This window comes from Nymphaea colorata, chromosome 1, assembly GCF_008831285.2.
Source record: "Nymphaea colorata isolate Beijing-Zhang1983 chromosome 1, ASM883128v2, whole genome shotgun sequence".
In the NCBI taxonomy this organism is placed as follows: Eukaryota; Viridiplantae; Streptophyta; class Magnoliopsida; order Nymphaeales; family Nymphaeaceae; genus Nymphaea; species Nymphaea colorata.
Genome location: NC_045138.2, coordinates 14,438,611 through 14,458,836, shown reverse-complemented (window position 1 = coordinate 14,458,836; position 20,226 = coordinate 14,438,611). Strand labels below are relative to the sequence as shown.

General features: G+C 39.2%; 1 protein-coding gene across 6 annotated transcripts; it reads left to right on the top strand.

Moving 5' to 3' along the window:
* The first annotated feature begins 10,809 nt into the window (after window positions 1-10,809).
* Window positions 10,810-19,719, top strand: LOC116258759 (protein HIRA). Of its 6 annotated transcripts, XR_004173812.2 has the most exons (12): window positions 11,005-11,171; window positions 11,457-11,754; window positions 13,279-13,554; window positions 13,670-13,921; window positions 14,039-14,463; window positions 15,375-16,458; window positions 16,848-17,058; window positions 17,239-17,473; window positions 17,915-18,040; window positions 18,809-18,833; window positions 18,981-19,098; window positions 19,300-19,439. XR_004173812.2 is itself a non-coding variant. In XM_031636143.2 (11 exons), the coding sequence occupies exons 2-11, from the start codon at window positions 11,647-11,649 to the stop codon at window positions 19,471-19,473; spliced, it is 3,009 nt and encodes a 1,002-aa protein (XP_031492003.1). In that variant the 5' UTR covers window positions 10,810-10,957; window positions 11,457-11,646; the 3' UTR covers window positions 19,474-19,719. The 6 variants fall into 6 exon arrangements, 5 of the variants coding, with proteins under 5 accessions (XP_031492003.1, XP_031492019.1, XP_031491994.1 ...); XM_031636143.2 differs by lacking the exons at window positions 11,005-11,171; window positions 18,809-18,833 and adding an exon at window positions 10,810-10,957 and having other exon boundaries at window positions 19,300-19,719; XM_031636159.2 differs by lacking the exon at window positions 18,809-18,833 and having other exon boundaries at window positions 10,998-11,133; window positions 19,300-19,719.
* Window positions 19,720-20,226: the final 507 nt, after the last annotated feature.

Sequence of the window (20,226 nt, the reverse complement as noted above, 5' to 3'; positions counted from 1 at the left end):
AAGTTTAGCATCAGAGGTCTCATCTCATCCGGTCTAAGATGTTGGATTCGGATTTTGAACAAGCAGCTAAGGACTTATCTGGTCTAGGATGTTGGATTTCAAGCTTGTATCTATGACATGGATTAGAGGTCTGATCTAATCCGGTTTGGGATGTTGGATTTGGGATTTCGAACAAAGGTTAGGATCAGAGGTCTCATCTAATCCAATTTGGGATGTTGCATGCAGGATTTAGAACAAAGCTTAGGATCAGAGGCATCATCTAATCCGGTATGGGATGTTGCATGCGGGATTTCGACCAAAGTTCAGGATCAGAGGTCTCATCTAATCTGGTTTGGGATGTTGGCTTTGGGATTTCGACCAAAGGTTAGGAACAAAGGTCTCATCTAGTCCGGTCTAGGATGTTGGAATCAGATCTTGAACAAGCAGCTAAGATCATATCTGGTCTAGGATGTTGGATTTCAAGCTTGTGTCTATGACATGGATTAGAGGCCTGATCTAATCCAGTTTGGGATGTTGGATTTGGGATCTCGATGAAAGGTCAGGATCAGAGGTCTCATCTAATCCAATTTGGGATGTTGCATGCGGGATTTCGACCAAAGTTCAGGATCTGAGGTCTCATCTAATCCGGTTTGGGATGTTCCATTTGGGATTTCGACCACAGGTCAGGATCAGAGATCTCATCTAATCCGGTCTAGATTGTTGGAATCAGATTTTGAACAAGCAGCTAAGATCATATCTGGTCTAGGATGTTGGATTTCAAGCTTGTATCTATGACATGGATTAGAGGCCTGATCTAATCCAGTTTGGGATGTTGGATTTGAGGTCTCGACGAAAGGTCAGGATCAAAGGTCTCATCTAATCCAGTTTGGGATGTTGCATGCAGGATTTCGACCAAAGTTCAGGATCAAAGGTCTCATCTAATCCGGTTTGGGAAGTTGGCTTTGGGATTTCGACCAAAGGTTAGGATCAGAGATCTCATCTAATCCGGCAAGGGATGTTGGATTCGGATTTTGAACAAGCAGCTAAGATCTTATCCGTTCTAGGATGTTGAATTTCAAGCTTGTATCTATGAAATGGATTAGAGGTCTGATCTAATCCAGTTTCGGATGTTGGATTTGGGATTTCAACCAAAGGTCGGGATCAGAGGCCTCAACTAATCCGGTTTGAAATGTTGCATGCGAAATTTTACCAAAGTTCAAGATCAGAAGTCTCATCTAATCCGGCTTGGGATGTTGGAGTTGGGATTTCGACCAAATGTTAGGATTAGATGTCTCGTCTAATCCGGTCTAAGATGTTGGACTCGGATTTTGAACAAGCAGCTAAGATCATAACTGGTCTACGATGTTGGATTTCAAGCTTGTATATATGACATGGATTAGAGGCCTGATCTAATCCAGTTTGGGATGTTGGATTTGGGATTTCGAGCAAAGGTTAGGATCAGAGGCTCATCTAATCCAGTTTGGGATGTTGCATGCGGGATTTCGACCAAAGTTCATGATTAGAGGTCTCATCTAATCCGGTTTGGGATGTTGCATGCGGGATTTCGACCAAAGTTCAGGATCAGAGGTCTCATCTAATCCGGTTTGGGATGTTGCATGTAGGATTTAGAAGAAAGCTTAGGATCAGAGGCATCATCTAATCCGGTTTGGGATGTTGCATGCGGGATTTCAACCAAAGTTCAGGATCAAAGGTCTCATCTAATCCGGTTTGGGATGTTGCATGCAGGATTTAGAAGAAAGCTTAGGATCAAAGGCATCATCTAATCCGGTTTGGGATGTTGCATGCGGGATTTCGACCAAAGTTCAGGATCAGAGGTCTCATCTAATCCGGTTTGGGATGTTGCATTTGAGATTTCGACCAGAGGTCAGGATCAGAGGTCTCATCTAATCCGGTCAGGGATGTTGGATTCGGATTTTGAACAAGCAGCTAAGATCTTATCTGTTCTAGGATGTTGAATTTCAAGCTTGCATCTATGAAATGGATTAGAGGTCTGATCTAATCCAGTTCCAGATGTTGGATTTGGGATTTCAAACAAAAGTCAGGATGAGAGGTCTCATCTAATCCAGTTTGAGATGTTGCATGCGAAATTTTTCGACCAAAGTTCAGCATCAGAGATCTCATCTAATCCGGTCTAAGATGATGGATTCGGATTTTGAACAAGCAGCTAAGATCTTATCTGGTCTAGGATGTTGGATTTCAAGCTTGTATCTATGACATGGATTAGAGGTCTCATCTAATCCAGTTTTGGATGTTGGATTTGGGATTTCGAACAAAGGTTAGGATCAGAGGTCTCATCTAATCCAATTTGGGATGTTGCATGCAGGATTTAGAAGAAAGCTTAGGATCAGAGGCATCATCTAATCCGGTTTGGGATGTTGGATGCGGGATTTTGACCAAAGTTCAGGATCAGAGGTCTCATCTAATTTGGTTTGGGATGTTGGCTTTGGGATTTCGACCAAAGGTTAGGAACAAGGGTCTCATCTAATCCGGTTTAGGATGTTGGAATCAGATTTTGAACAAGCAGCTAAGATCATATCTGGTCTAGGATGTTGGATTTCAAGCTTGTATCTATGACATGGATTAGAGGCCTGATCTAATGCAGTTTGGGTTGTTGGATTTGGGATCTCGACGAAAGGTCAGGATCAGAGGTCTCATCTAATCCGGTTTAGGATGTTGCATTAGGGATTTCGACCAAAGTTCAGGATCAGAGGTCTTATCTAATCCGGTTTGGAATGTTGGCTTTGGGATTTCGACCAAAGGTTAGGCTCAGAGATCTCATCTAATCCGGTCTAGATTGTTGGAATCAGATTTTGAACAAGCAGCTAAGATCATATCTGGTCTAGGATGTTGGATTTCAAGCTTGTATCTATGACATGGATTAGAGGCCTGATCTAATCCAGTTTGGGATGTTGGATTTGGGATCTCGACGAAAGGTTAGGATCAGAGGTCTCATCTAATCCAGTTTGGGATATTGCATGCGGGATTTCGACCAAAGTTCAGGATCAAAGGTCTCATCTAATCCGATTTGGGATGTTGCATTTGAGATTTCGACCACAGGTCAGGATCAGAGGTCTCATCTAATCCGGCCAGGGATGTTGGATTCGGATTTTGAACAAGCAGCTAAGATCTTATCTGTTCTAGGATGTTGAATTTCAAGCTTGCATCTATAAAATGGATTAGAGGTCTGATCTAATCCAGTTCCGGATGTTAGATTTGGGATTTCAACCAAAAGTCAGGATCAGAGGTCTCATCTAATCAAGTTTGAGATGTTGCATGCGGAATTTTTCGACCAAAGTTCAAGATCAGAGGTCTCATCTAATCCGGTCTAAGATGTTGGATTCGGATTTTGAACAAGCAGCTAAGATCTTATCTGGTCTAGGATGTTGGATTTCAAGCTTATATCTATGACATGGATTAGAGGTCTGATCTAATCCAGTTTGGGATGTTGGATTTGGGATTTCGAACAAAGGTTAGGATCAGAGGTCTCATCTAATCCAATTTGGGATGTTGCATGCAGGATTTAGAAGAAAGCTTAGGATCAGAGGCATCATCTAATCCGGTTTGGGATGTTGCATGCGGGATTTCAACCAAAGTTCAGGATCAGAGGTCTCATCTAATCCGGTTTGGGATGTTGGGTTGGGGATCTCGACCAAAGGTTAGGATCAGAGGTCTCGATAACAAATATATTTATAATTATATTATATAACTTAATACAATATATGTTATATTATATATATAGATAACATATTACATACTATGACATATATATATATTATAACATATATATGTTATATGTTAAATGTTATACATGTATACGTAATACATATAGTGTATAGAATATATTATAATAACACATATATTATGTGTTACATAACACAAGCGTGTGTTATATTACATGTGTTATATATGTTATTATATGATAAATAATTACAATATATAGATACATTTGTATGTAACATATACTAATGTATTATATTATTATAATACATATTAAAACAATATAGTTATGATATAATATATGTCATATATGTTATATATCACATATTTATCCCATATATGTTGTAACTATCATATGTTATTACATATTGGATTTCAAGCTTGTATCTATGACATGGATTAGAGGCCAGATCTAATCTAGTTTGGGATGTTGGATTTGGGATCTCGACGAAAGGTGAGGATGAGAGGTCTCATCTAATCCGGTTTGGGATGTTGCATGCGGGATTTCGACCAAAGTTCAGGATCAGAGGTCTCATCTAATCCGGTTTGGGATGTTTCATTTGGAATTTCGACCAGGTCAGGATCAGAGGTCTCATCTAATCCGGTCTAGGATGTTGGATTCGGATTTTGAACAAGCAGCTAAGATCTTAACTGGTCAAGGATGTTGGATTTCAAGCTTGTATCTATGATATCGATTAGAGGTCTGATCTAATCCAGTTTGGGATGTTGGATTTGGGATTGCGACCAAAGGTCGAGATTAGAAGTCTCATCTAATCTGGTTAGAGATGTGGCATGCAGGATTTAGACAAAAGCTCAAGATCAGAGGTATCATCTATTCCAGTTTGGGATGTTGCATGCGGGGTTTCTACCAAAGTTTAGGATCAAAGGTCTCATCTAATCCGGTTTGGGATGTTGGATTCGGATTTTGAACAAGCAGCTAAGATCTTTTCTGGTCTAGGATGTTGGATTTCAAGCTTGTATCTATGACATGGATTAGAGGTCTAATCTAATCCAGTTTGGGATGTTGGATTTGGGATTTTGACCAAAGGTCGGGATCAGAGGTCTCATCTAATCCAGTTTGGGAAGTAGCATTTGGGATCTCTACCAAAGTTCAAGATCAAAGGTCTAATCTAATTCGGTTTAGGATGTTGGATTTGAGATTTCGACCAAAGGTCAGGATTAGAGGTCTCATCTAATCCAGTATAGGATGTTGGATTCGGATTTTGAATAAGCCGCTAGAACATAGATATCATCATCTTATCCCGTAGGAAATAGATCAAAGGTCTAATCTTATCCAGTATGGGGTGTGTTGAATTAGGGGTGTTGAATTAGGAGTTCATACCTATGGAGTGTTGAATTAGGGAGTTCATACCTAAGGTTTGGATCAAAGGTCAGCACTGATCCAGTCTAGGATGTCGTATGCGAGATTTAGACCAAAGCTCAAGATTAGAAGGTCTAATCTTATAGAGTTTAAGAAGTTGGATTGGACCTTGAATGTAGATTTTGAATTTTAAAATTCCAACCTCTACCTTATCCCATGCTTTAAATCCTTTAAAAATATTAACCCTAGTCTAGACTATGTTTAAAACAACATTTAATTTCATTTTCTAGCTGAATGAAAAACAAAAAACCATAAAAGAGGCCATGCTTCATACCGTCTTCCTCATCCAACGACAGAATAAATTCTATAACCAAATATCCAAAATCAAGCTCTAAGATTAGAGATACCAAGTAGCTACAGAGTGAGCATCCATATAATGAACAAGCAGGCATTCAGAAAAAACAGACTACCAAGAAACTGGGAACCCAAGTGTTGAAAACCTTAGGTCAGGAGTCATTATGAAAAAAAAATGACAATATAAGAAATGAATGTATGATTATTTCTTTTACTAAAGAACGATAAATTATAAGCATTAATTGGAACAGATAAAAGATAAGCAAACACTTATTTCGTCCTTGTTGACAATATCTCATTATAAAGTCAGTATGATAAACACCAACGACAACATACCATTCCTCAAATATATTAATGCAATGAGTGTCAATAACCTTAGAAAATGCACAATTCTGAACAGAAGTTGAATATATATTAAAAATTTCTAGGAATGAGAATAAAAGCCTTTAAGGATGTGAATCAACCAATCTGTATCCATTAGCTTACAGAGAAACACAAACTGCACATGCAAAAAATGTACTTTTAGTGGAACCACTACAGGTCTTTGAGGGCAATCCCTTCATGGTTTTGTTTCAATCTTCATGGATATTCCAAGGTAAAATAGTATTCCATCCGCTTTAGCAACTTAGTTTCACAAAATGGTCTAACCTCGCTTTTGTGACTCAATGTTCAAATATGTTTTACAGCATATAGTTTGAACAGCATGCAAATTTCATCAGCTTTTTTTTGGCTTTAAATGAAACAAGTTTACTAATTTCCTGCATAACTTCTCCACCCAAATATCTACTTTATTCAAGACTTACTAAACATGAGATATACATGTCCAACAGTAAGCGACATCTACATCTATGTCCAGAGTTAGACAGGAAGCAACATATTACACTGTGCCTGTAAGCTGAAGTCAAATGCAACAAGCATCTAAACGAGAAAACAATAACCCCATAATAGATTCAAACAACAAATAGAAATATAGCATATAATCGTATAGAAAAGAAACTACATGCAGAAGATAGAACATAGCACTTTAGGATAAAAAAACGCTGACCTGGTTGGCACTAGCATGCAGTGAGTCCGCCAACAAACCAAAAAGAAATGAAGCAGTAAATCGTAAGTATCAAGCACGTTGGAGAATGCCCGGCAGCTTAAGTGCCCACCTTCTTCATCCATGAGCAATTTAATGTTCAAAGCTGATATTGCAAACACATAGATAAAAAGCATTGTCATTCAAGAAGGAAACAAGAAGAACCCAGCAGCCAAATCATGATCGGAAGAGACCCAATGGCAATACCTGACAAAACACCCAACCTCTCTGGAGGGGCTGGTTGGAATTTGAATAGCCGCACGCCAAATGCGATGAATGCACAACAATAGTCATAGCACCCAGTAGTGATTGCGAGGGTGACAACCCAGCAACAAACCTGAAGATGATAATGGTGACCTAGCAGCAAACTGAAGTAGTAGTCACGACTCAACAGCAACATCAACCAAGCGGCAGCAGCGGCCCAAGCGGCAGACCCAACAGCAACCTAAGGGATGAAGTAAGGCGGTAGACCCAATAAGAACGACAACAACGACCTAAGTGGCAACCCACAACAGAACCAACAGGGACCGAAGTGGTGGACTAACAAAAGCGATAGCGGCGACCCAAGTGGCGACCAAGGCATCCAACCCAATGGCAAACCAGATGTCAGAAACCAGCAACAACCTCAACGGAAGAACCCAACTAAAACCTCAAAGAAAACCCGAACGCAGAGCCTAAATGAAAGACATTAGCCTGAAATGAAAAACCCAACGGATTATAGAGAAACCCCAATAGGAAACCACAAACGGAAACAACTGAAGGGCGGAGAGGGCTGCCAACAACCATCACACACCGGCAAACCAAAAGTTATAGATCTAGACAATATATCCAAATACAATCGATTGGATTTTTATGAGGACATAAAATCAACAGAGGGAAGCAATCCTTTCAACAAATTTGCAATGTATTATCCAAATTTATTGCAAAGTACTGTAGGGGTGATAAACTATAAAAATTTCTTGGTACTTCAGAGACTTAAATGAAATATACATCCATGTAATTCCACATGCTTAAACATACAAATTTCTTAGTACAAGGATGCGTTATCACACAATGATCTTCAAGATCTATGCATTATGAGGGAGAAAGGCATCCACTATGGGAGCTTCTTCTCTGCTGCTGCTGCTTTCCCCATTGTTGGTGGCAGCAGAGTTGGGAGTGCCATTGTGGTTACTCAGATGAACTTACTAGCTGGAGTAGCAGAAGCAAGTGCTTCTTTGAGAAACATGGACCTTATTCTTTAGAACCTCACTATAGTTAAAAGAGTGCATGATGAAGAGCCTATCTGGATGAATTTAAATAGTGAAAGGAATATATGAACAACCAGATAGAAGCGAATGCAAGCAGGGTAAAGTTCCTGCAGAAAGCTTCTGAAACTGAAAATCCTACATGAAGTAATCTCAATAATGGAACATGGTATCAGAGAAGCTGCACAAAAGCATGCCCCTGACGTGAAGTCTAGCATATGGCAAATCCACCTCCATCCTACCACAGCAATTATCTTTCAAAATTTAACAACATAGAAGAAGATTCACCAAAAATCGCTGGAAAATAATATACAAACTATTGTGGTAAACAACGGAAAGAGGGGAAACTTCATCGCTTATTTCTCGGTGAAGGCATTTCCCCTATATGAAAAATATAATTTTAAAGAACAAGAAACCTCTTAAAACAGATGCCCCCAGAGAGGGGGAGAGATTAGATCAAATATAGAACATCATACGGCTAAAATCTAGAGCTTCAGCCTACACAACATGATCCTTCCAATACAGGACTTAACCATCCAAATACACGGCAGAAATTCTCCAAGACAAAAAAACTGGAAGCACGCAATTAGCAACCTTCTTTAAAGCTACAAAGAACCACCAGCTTAAATATCAGGAAGAATTTAACTTCTTGACAAAAAAACAGTTGCGTTGGGCAAAAAAAGCCACAAGCCCAAATACCGTATGGAAGAAAGAGAGAGATGGCATTTCAAACTTTCAGCCAGACGGCACAGATATATACCCAAGCGAAAATGAAACCCAAAACAAGCATATTGAATATGGCAAACCTCACGGAAGAAATCATTCCCAAATAGTGCCCATGAATGATCGTCCAAGAGAGAGAAAGACGGGTACCAGTAAAATGCGAAGGTGTTGAGCTCCGAGATGGTATTTCAGCTGTTGCTGCTGCACATGTACGCGGTCAGATTGAAGACGTGGTGCCGAGAGAGAGAAAGCTATGAGCATCAACGCAGCCCTAACGGACGCCCTTAAAGCGAGATTGATAAAGATGTATCAAGAACCTTAAGAACCAGAGCAAACAAGAGCAGGGAGTGAGTGTATCTTGCCTGCCGAGTGAGAATCGAGATAGCGGACAGGCCTTCTTATCGCTTGCAGCAGAAGAATCGGCTGGGTGACATTTCCTTTTCTGTAATCGACGGGACGACCCAGAGGGCTTATCTCCTTTTAGGCGCCATAGTATCAAGAAGAAGGAAGAAACGCCATAGTATCAAGAAGAAGGAAGAAACGCCATAAATCAAGAAACCGGGAAGGAGAGGATGGACACGCCCTCCGGTTCCGTCGATGCCAAGCCAAGAAAATGCCTTTTGTTTCGTACACAATGTTGCTTTTAGAAGTTGGTAACTTTCAGAAATTTGAATTTGATTTGAGTAAAAAGAAGTGCATCAGTCAGCGTGAACTCGCCGCCATTTTCTCGACGGCCGAACTGATCTCGTCGGTTTGACTCTGCTTTGTGGGTAGAGTTTGATCGGGCATGAATTTAAAATCCAGATACACATCAAATTTGGCTTGTGAAATCGGACTTGGGATTTACATTCAGCCACGACTTTTTTTCATTCATGTTTGAGTTTAGATTTTAATACGAACATGTGAACATAAAAAATATGTATATTAAGAGTTTATCATATTCAATCCATTGCAATCATTATATATATATATATATATATGTTCGCTTGCAGGTGGCAGCAGTACTGAATCAAGTAAACGGACTTCTGAATCTCTGATCGTTTTCAAAAGCAAAAAATAAATATCAAAGTGGTTTATTGCAGAATAGTATTTATATGTTGGTGTTGTAGCATATATGTTCCCTTTCTCACGTTTATTTTTCTGGATTTGAGCGTGTGCTGTATACCATCCCAGGAAAACCTTGAAAGCCCCTCATTGACCCCGTTTCCAGAGTTTTGCAAAGTTATAAACTTTTCTTAAAAAAGGGCTGAATAGTATTTTTAAAATTTGTGTAGGTGCCAAAACAATATTTTTCAAAATGCATATACCAATTAAAAAACTTTCAAAAATATAAACATAAATGTTTTCTTTCCAAAATATGAGAGGGCTATGGCAATCAACTAACATTACTGAAAAATAATACCCACAAAAACAGAAAAGTGAAAAGCCTCCCCTTATCGAGGCACCGAAGAAAAGCTAAAATTCGAATTTTGAACAATCTTTCCGTCCAATTCATATCATAACCCTTCCGACCGGAAAAGTGTGCGTGCAGTTGTCAAGTGGTCGGATGATACAAATCTGATTAAATAAGATCCAATTAAATGGAATGACAAAATTCCTTCTGATTCTTAATCAAACATGGATCTCGCTTGTGGTTTTACAACTTAGAAGAGAACTTGACTCCCAGTTCGAACAAGGATCCTGTAAAAAAAAAAGGACCAATTCAGTTATGTATAAGCATATGAACTTATGCTAGCTGGATCTGGATTCGATTTTAAAATAAGATCTGAATCTGCGTCCGGCTAAACGAGAGTCGATTAGTTGGGTAAAAGCCTGACTCTGGCTGTCCTTTTTAGTTCTTTTCAATCGGACTTCTTCTCGTGGTATTAACAGCTAATTTTCCAAAAGAAAAGCAGCAGAACCAATATCGAGTAACTTACCATTTGTGGCCAAATCAGAACTTACTAGAAATTAAATTATGGACAAAATAAAATAGACAACCTCTCTCTCTCTCTCTCTATATATATATATATATATATATATATATATGCATCCTCCAGTTTGATTTCCCTTTTAGAAGAAGATCCTTTGTTCACAACATTGGCTCATATCAACCTCAAATTCCTTCCAACCTTATTAACCAATGTAAACAAAGTCAGCCTGGTCTTCCTTCCAATGTTGACAAGTCAACCTGGTCTTACTTAGCTTACTCACTGCTGATATGCTTTCCTGACTCGGCAAAGGCTCTAGCCGGGCTAGGACCTTGGTCAGGTCAGGTGGGACACACAAACCACATTGGTTACTTGAAACGGCACATTCTGATTCTAAAGAGTCCCTTAAAATAGTGAAGCAAGACCGTTTTCCCATCATAAGACATGCGCATCCATCTTACATTAGGGTTTCCCTGCTTGTTCAAGGTGGAAACAGAAGTCCAAGAGCTTAAAAAAGCAAAATGTACGAGTTGGGTGCTGTTCCTTGTTGTGGGTCATCAAGGATGGAAGCATCATAGCCATGCTTGTCCTGGATAGATAAGAGGTGAAATTTCTTAGTCTCTATTTTATTGATTTCTCTTCTACAAGCTTAGTGAGTGGTGTGGGCTTCCTGTTTTCAGATCATTGCTTTTCGTATCTTTGTCCACTAGAGTGTGACAATAGTTTGCCTTTTTCAATCCTGACTCACCCTTTTCCTGATTCCCTATGTTTTCCCAACTGGTATATGTTACTAACTTTTCCTCTGTTTTCCCAACTTGGTATGTGTTTCTAACCTTACAGAACTAACTTTGCGTTTCAGATTTCTTCTGCATTGATTTAATTCTTTTGTACTTCAATACCCATCTAGGGTTTTCCCCTTGCTAAACCTTTAAGAGGTGCTTGTGGCAAGTGGGCCGTTTCTCTATGGTATTGAAAACTTTTTAGCGCCCATCTTTCCAGTGCTTTCATTACCACCGCTCCACCAGCATAGCGATTTTCTTTTTTGCTTTTTTAGGTCATTTACCCCCTTTTTTGCACTGTTGACTCTTTTAGTTGTTCCATAGGTAGATCTGTCGAAGATTGCAATCTTAGGCTTCCAGATCAATTACAGAAGAGGGCTTCTGCCAAGACGTTGCTTTTCATTGAATTTGGAAATCTTAGGGCAACCAAGAAAAGGAAAAACGGTCTCTGTTGAGTGGGGGAGGTAAAAGAAAGGTGGGAGTCTGAAGTACAGAGAGAGAGAGAGAGAGAGAGATGATTACCGAGAAGCCAGGATGGGTGAGGCACGGCGGCTTGCAGATATTCTCCATAGATATTCAACCTGGTGGTCAACGTTTCGCGACCGCTGGAGGAGATCATAAGGTGAATCTATCTCCTCTTTTTTTTTTTTCATTTTCGCAAATATGGATGTCAGCTGCTTGTCTAATCCTTCGTTGAAAGCCTTCCTTTCTACTTTTTCTGGAAATGATGATGCCTCCTTTTGTTCTAGTGAGCTGCTTAGTGTATTGTTGCAGGAAAGGAGAATGATCATCTCTCTCTCTTTTTCCCCCTCCCTCCTAGTTTCTTCTATCCCTTGGTTCTTAGATTATCTCGAACTCCTTTCACTTTAGTTCTGGTTGTTTCGAGTTTGCCTCTAACAAATTGTTGTGCATCTCGACACGGCTGTATTGACTGGGTTGGCATATCAAGTAGGAATGTTATCACCAGCTAAGATATGATTCGCCAATTTCTATTTGTTTAAGTTGCTGATGAAAAACATGCATTTGTAACTTCCATTGTGTGAATTGCTGCTCCCCTAGCAATTTTGCTTCTGAGAAGGGTTCTTTGTTGCGCCTCATCTTCAGGCCAGCGAGGTAAGCAACGAGACAACATTGTAGAGAAGAATGAATCTTTGGGTTGGATCAATTCGAGTAATCTCCTCAGTTTTGAAGCCGAGGAGACAGCTGATCCGAAGCTGTATTACCCTTGTGGCTAAATGGTCTCTTCAACTTCTAAATCTTCATGAATATCAACTCTTTAATGGGTTATCTGTTTGGAAGGCTATCGGACCTATGCATTTGGATGTAGTTCAATGTTCTTACATTTTTGGCTTTGTAAGGTAAAACACTACAACAAGATTATGTTGAGATGTTGTGGAACATGTCAACGTAACTGGGGCGTTTCGAAACCTGTAGAGACATTTCAATCCTTGTCTGACGTAACATGTTTTAAAATTCTGTGAAGTGCAGTGTTCTTTTAATAATGCAACTAAGTGACTTTTTTGGTTTTTGCTTTCCTTATTGGCATTAAAAAACTTGATTTTTTGTGGGATGAGTTTATTTTTCAAGTTCAGATAAAAGTGGTTAAGCTAGAAATTTCAGTACCTTATCATCTGGACCACTTTATTCCATACCACAATGACTGAACCATTTTGTTCCATACCATGGCTAGAAGGTCATCACGTAGTTTTTTCTCATCTAAAACAAAGATGAAATAATGGCTGATGCATGACATGTTTTACTGAACAGAGCTGCTGAATTGAAGCAGCTATCTCCTAAAATTACATTAAGCTTTTGAAGAACAGGTAGAAAGTGCTGAAACATGATGAGGGTTTCTTATTGTAGAATGAAGTTAATTGTTTCGGTTCCTCTTTCTTACGCATGTTTTTTCTGGTAAATTAGAAAGAAGTGTGATTTGGAGGTTTTAATTTATGGGAGAATACCAACCAAATATAATGAAGTACTTTACTTTAAGTTTCTGACAAAAAGTTATGTGATGATACTTTCCAATTTTCTGTAGCGTTTTAAGTCTATTTAGAATGTGACATTTTCAATAGGCTTTGGAGTCTCTGCAGTAAGCTTTTTCTCTAAACTAACTACTTTCCATAACAATCCATCTTTTATGAAGGTTCGGATATGGAATATGAAATCTGCATCTAAAGAGGTGGAACCAGATCAGTCCACACATGCTTTGCTGGCTACACTTCGTGAACATTTTGGATCTGTTAATTGCGTAAGGTGGGCTAAGCATGGGCGTTTTGTGGCATCTGGTTCTGATGATCAGCTGATTCTTATTCATGAGAGAAAACCTGGGACTGGCACTACTGAGTTTGGCAGTGGGGAGCCTCCGGATGTAGAAAACTGGAAAGTCGTGATGACCTTGCGTGGACATACCTCTGATGTGGTAATTTGCTTTTGTCTTTTAGTTGAGAATTTCTTTCCATAAACATTGTCATTTTGCTATGATTTTGATTCCCAGTACCCTTTCTAACGTATTTCCTTCTATGTGCTTGAAGTAGGTGGATCTTAACTGGTCTCCAGATGATACAATATTAGCTAGTTGTAGTTTAGATAATACAGTTCACATATGGAATATGAGCAATGGCATCTGCACTTCTGTTTTAAGAGGACATTCAAGCCTGGTCAAGGGAATTGCATGGGATCCCATAGGTTCCTTTCTTGCAAGTCAATCAGATGATAAGACTGTCATCATCTGGCGAACAAGTGACTGGAGCATTGAGCATAGGACAGAAGGACACTGGGGAAAATCTGTATGTCATGATTGATTTGTTTATTCTTTTTGACATGCTTCTATTCTTTTTCTTGTTTATGCTTTACTCTGTTATTTTTTTCCCTCCTCCGTGACTGTTTGTAGATTGTATCAACAGGTTGGTTCAACATTCTTCAGACGGCTTGGATGGTCACCTTGTGGCCATTTTATCACTACTACACACGGATTTCAGAAGCCCAGGCACTCTGCACCAGTACTGGAGAGAGGTGACTGGTCTGCAACCTTTGATTTTCTGGGGCACAATGCTCCTGTTGTTGCTGTGAAGTTTAACCATTCTATGTTCCGGAAGACTTATGCTAATGGTTCAGATCCAAGAGTTGATTCAATTGGTTGGTCCAACGGTGCCTCCAAATCTACAGAAAGAGAACAAACATCAAAGACCACATCTAAAGAATCAGTACCTTATAACGTGATTGCTATTGGGAGTCAGGATTGCACCATTACTGTTTGGACTACAGCAAGTCCTCGACCACTTTTTGTTGCCAAACATTATTTTACTCAAAGTGTTGTTGACTTATCCTGGTAAGGAAATTTCATAAATCTACAATAAATACAACAAAGTGTAATGCATTCTAATTTTTCTAAGATTTTTTCTGAAATTGGTTGGAGAACATGGTCTTTGGCCTGCTCTCACGGAAAGCAGATATCTTCTTGAAAAATGTGACTATGAAATGCAATATGCAAGATGAAGTCTTGCTAGGATGACCCACAACAATGATTTGTTTAAAAGAAGTGCCTCTTTACCAGAGCAACATACCATGCTGCCAAATCAGCTACTGTCTATTGTTAGATTAAATGTGTGTTTCATATTTAGATGTATTTAATATGTAAACAACAGATTTATTTGCTATATAAGCAGTAGATACAGTCCCACTTTGTTCTTTGTTATATTATTTCTTTGAGCATTTCATTTTGTCTGTGTTCCAATGGTAGGTTACTAGCCGAAGGATATTTGAAGGGCTAAATCTACTAGCCATTCCATCATTCAACGCCTAACTTGTTAGAATATTTTATCTTGCTGGCTTTGCTCCAGTTATAGAGATGTACACTTTATTCATGTGAGAAAATAAAATCCTGTTAATTTTATGCACTTTCAATGAGCATTGTGTGTGATTCACATACTCTTTAAAGTTTTATTGTCAGTGATCTTGTGGTCATTGGTGATATGATCCGGAAACTTGCATTTTGTCCAAAGTTTGTGAGATCATTCTCTTGAGATTTGTGCCTTTTCATCGTTAGAGCGTACAGGACTTGCTACACATTTTACAGAAACATATTAAGTTAACATCTTATCCTTTATGCTGAATCATTTGTTAAGTGCTCTCCTTTTGGTTGATTGGAAATGACGATCCATTTGCTTGTTTTCATCTGGTGGAATACTTTTCAGTCCATTTTCTTCTTTATTCCCTGACTCAGGCTTTTCTTTGAAATAGGAGTCCAGATGGTTATGCACTTTTTGCATGTTCTTTGGATGGGACTATAGCCACATTCCATTTTGAGGTTAAGGAACTTGGTCATCGATTGACAGATGCTGAATTGGATAAGTTGAAAAGGAGTAGATATGGTGATGTCAGGGGGAGACAGACAAACTTAGCAGAAAGCCCTGCGCAGTTGTTGCTAGAGGCAGCATCTGCTGAACAATCTGCTAGCAAAAAGGGAACTACACTTTCTCATCAAAATCAAGTGCCTGGCAAAGCTTCCGTGGACATTGATAACACAATTATTGTTCAAACACAGTCAGAGGTTCCTGATACACCCACTGAAGATGAAAAGAAAATTGAAATCTCTGGTGGTGCTACCGTTGGCTGTGTCAGTGGTGGTGGGCTTAACAAAGCTGCTACAAGGATTTCTAGTCCAGTAAAACAGAGAGAATATAGGCGACCCGATGGTAGAAAAAGGATTATTCCTGAAGCAGTCGGTGTGCCAGCACAACAGGAGAATATCTCAGGGGTTGCCCAAGGGGCTTCACTAGTTGTGGCCCTCTCAGTCTCAGATCCAAAGAAGGATGATAATGGGGCTATCTATGCAGATGCTGGAGCTAAGGAAGCTCCTGTTAAGAGACCGTCTGGTGGCGGCTCTGGAACAAGTGATCTTGCTGGAGGATGCTGCCATTATGGTGGCAAAGAGCGAAGTGGGGTAACTGCAAGAGCCAGCATTACTGAAAGCTTAGTTCTTGAAAAAGTTCCTGCCTCTGCTACCAATGATGGAAAAACAAATTTAGAGCGTGCTGGTCTTATGAGCATGTCAGGTGGACAGGTGTCTACAGACATCCTTTCTATCTGTGTCTTTGATAAGAAGGAAGGTGAAAGCACTGCGTTCTGCTTGGAGGCCAAGCCTATAGAGCGGGTTTTAAATGAAATGTATGGAGTTGGGAGTGCACCCATGCCAAGAGAGACTGAAATTACATGTTCCAAAGGAGGTTCTGTGCTCTGGTCTGATAGGTTGTTAGGAAAAGTGACTGTCTTAGCTGGAAATATTAATTTCTGGGCAGTTGGCACAGAAGATGGCTGCTTGCAGGTTTGTAATCCATGATGAAACTTATTTTTCCAAAATCTGATCCTTTAGTCATCTGAATTTTGGATTTTAATCATGGATAGTTATTGTCTAAAAGAAGAAACTTCAATGTAGTTGAGAAATATCAAGCTTGCTATGCTAGGCTAGATTTATTAAATCAGTGGAAGTAATAGGGTTATAGACTTTCCAAATTTACGCTGATCTTGTTGCAGAACCTTCATGTGTAAGCGGGATTTGTTACTTCTGCCTTATTGCACTGTGTTGCTTTTACATCATAATAATTTAGATAAGCCCGTAAGAATTGCAAATGCTAGAATTTAGGTCCTTGTTGTACATATTATTTTGTCGGTTTATTCTTATTAAGTTGTTTTATTTCTGCATTAACTCTGAAGGTTTACACCAAATGTGGGAGAAGGGCAATGCCAACTATAATGATGGGGTCTGCAGCAATTTTTATTGATTGTGATGAGGGCTGGAAGTTGTTGCTGGTCACAAAAAGGGGATTACTTTATGTTTGGAATCTTTTCAATAGTACCTGCCTTGTGCATGATTCCCTACTCTCCCTCTTCACATGCAGGCATGATTCCTCTTCAAAGGATACAGGTATTAGGTTTTGTGCATTTTTGCTAGTTTGAACAAGTTAATGTGGGGCATTCATATTCTTATTTGTTTGAAGTATTCTTCTGAGGTCTTTCTTATCATAATTATGTAAATATGATGATTTGGTATACCAGTATTATTTCAAACTTGTGGGCTTCATTACTTATGTCATTTTTTATTCAGGTTCTATCAAAGTCATTTCTGCAAGATTCTCAAGATCAGGATCGCCTCTTGTTGTCTTAGCCACCCGTCGAGCTTTTCTATTTGATTTGAGCCTTTGTTGTTGGTTGAGGATCGCTGATGATTGCTTTCCTGGATCAAACTTTTCAAGTTCCTGGAACCTAGGGCAAGTTGGTGAACTTGCTGCTTTGCAGGTTGATGTTGGAAAATTCTTGGCAAGAAAGCCTGGTTGGAGCAGGTATGCATGTCTGAATTCACTTTAAGCAACTTTCTCAACATTGTTTACATTTAAACTGTTCATCTTCAATCCTGCTTGTTGGAGAACTGTAAGCACTTCTCAGGTGTATTAGTATTTATAATCTCATCATTTACCTTGGGATGATTTTACATTCTCCTCTTACATAAATTTGGATGGTTCACATTTCTTTGTTTAGGCAAATATCTCTCTGGAGTATATCTTGCAACTTCAGCAATTTAGCTCTTCAAAGTTCAAGTATTGTTTTTTATGTTCCTTCTATATTCCTGTAGCCTGCTAATTAGTTAATGTCGTTGATTAATGGCTTTGTCTCTATGGTGATCTTGGTAGCACTTTGTGTACAATGTAGATAGTCTATACTCCCTACTTAACAAAATCAGATGCAAATTCTGATATCTATATGATATGAAATGATTGTTACAGGACTTTGACTGATGATGGTGTGCAGACCAGGGCACATCTGGAAGCACAGCTTGCATCTTCCTTAGCTTTGAAATCACCTAATGAATATCGCCAATGCCTCCTCTCCTATATCCGATTTCTTGCCAGGTTATTACTTTGTTATCCATTTTTATATTTTTGAATGTTTCTTTTCATGTAAAGGTAAATCTTTTTTCCTGCATTAGATCATCTGGTTGTTGTTCTTGTTATCCTTTCCTAGTCACTCTTACCAAATTAGTACTCTCAAATTTCTTTATAACTACCACAGGATATTATCGATGCTTCTAGCTATCTTTGCTGATATCTTACTGCAGGATTAGAATGAATTTCATCTTGACAAAGCTACTTGTGTCCTGGTCCCCTTCGCATGTTCATGCTTCTTATTTTTTAAAAAAGAAAAATAGATTGCTGGAGGACAAGTGGTTGGATGCTTGTTTTTCTCAAGGGACATGATTATATTTTCTAAGATCAGAGCATAATTATTTGTTGCTCACAAGATGGTAATGAAAGAATATGGTGTGGCTTGGTTAGCTTTATATTTTTTTAATGACAGTTCTGCATACTGCAAACTCTGGAAGTCTGGCGTGGGTTGTGACCTTACAAGGAGAAGGTGCAATCACTGTTATATCTCTGTTGCATTGGCAGTGATTTGCTGGTATCTGCAAAGGATGGCAGGCTCTTTTACCAGTGCAGATCATTCAATAGTCAATACGTGTTTTCTGTATCTTGGACCTCTCTTGTGCAATGCTCTGCTTTAGTTGTGGATGTATTCCCCCCATCAGATGTTTTCTATTAGTTCTCTAAGTGGAGAAACTGGTTTGCATTGTGTGTCCTTCCTGCCTCCTTTTTTAACCTTCATCTTTTGATATCTTACAGGTGGATGTGTGTGAAAGGCCTAAAGGTGCCTATGTTTTATAGAACTTTTACTTGCTTAGCTTCATTTCATCTTGATTTTGTTACAAGAGAATTGCTTTTCTAACAGAAAGAGGAAAAGTTTGGGGAACGTTCTGCTGTTCTTTTGTTTATGTTACTTTTTGTTTTCAAACAGGGAAGCAGATGAGTCACGCTTGAGAGAAGTATGTGAGACATTTCTTGGTCCTCCCACTGGCATGGTTGTTTCTGCTGCTTCTACACTGCAAAACCCTGCATGGGATCCTTTTGTGCTTGTAAGACATCATTCACCAATATTCCTGTTTATGTGTCTCCTGTCAAACATGTTCATGCATGTGCACACATGGTAAGGCACACACAGACACATATAGGCACACATGAACAGGTGCAGACATGCACATGCATGCGACAGGATGCAAGTTTTATAACACTACAGCCTATCGCTTGTTTTGATGCTTTTGCTGTTGTGAATGAAGGGAATGAAAAAGCACAAACTCCTTAGAGAAGACATCCTTCCAGCAATGGCATCAAGCAGGAAAGTGCAGCGACTTCTCAATGAGTTCATGGATCTGCTGTCCGAGTACGAAAACAATGCGAATGAGACAAACACTGAGCAGGGAGATTTGGTGCTTTCTAAGCATGACACCTGATCATGGCCTTAAAGGAACTCAAAAGGCCCTCTATTTAAATTTGGGCAATGTGTATGATAGCCATCCTTTCCCAGCAATGCTTGCTAGTCTCTCACCTAGATCTCAGTTTTTGGTAATTGTACAGGGCTAACACCAGTCTTATTCTTGATGTCACATAGGGTCGTGCTTAGGGCATTTCTGTATTTCATCTACCTTGATTTGTATCCGTTTAATCTCAATTAAATTGTATAAGCAAGTTTTTGCACATTTTGGTGTTGTCTTGATTTTCTCCATCTATGCCCAGCCCTAGCGTCTATGGGTTCACGGTTAAGTACGCCGCTTCATCCTTGGTTTGTCAAGGGCAAGCTTTCTGCCCGTTTTTTGTACCCGTTTGGGAGACGGAGATGATTGGTTGAGTTGATTTGGCAATCATGTCATCCACATCAAGTAATTTGTGCCCATGACGAAGTTTCACATGTGGATTAAAAATCGACGATATTTTGGACAAAGCCCAGATGATTTGGATGTGATTTTTTTTCTTCAAAATTATTGTGATATCTACCATTCTATTGCTTATCGTCGAGGAGAACTGTGAGACTTGCATTCTTTTTTCGTTTGGGAAAAATAGTTTCCTTTTTTGCTTTTGTTTTACAGATAGTTTATTAATCAATGTAAGAAAAAACATTTTTTTTTTAATTTGTCCGCGAAAATTTGGCCGCCAATTGCGCGACTGGGTGATTGGGTACTAATAGGTTTCATAACAAATGGAGAAAA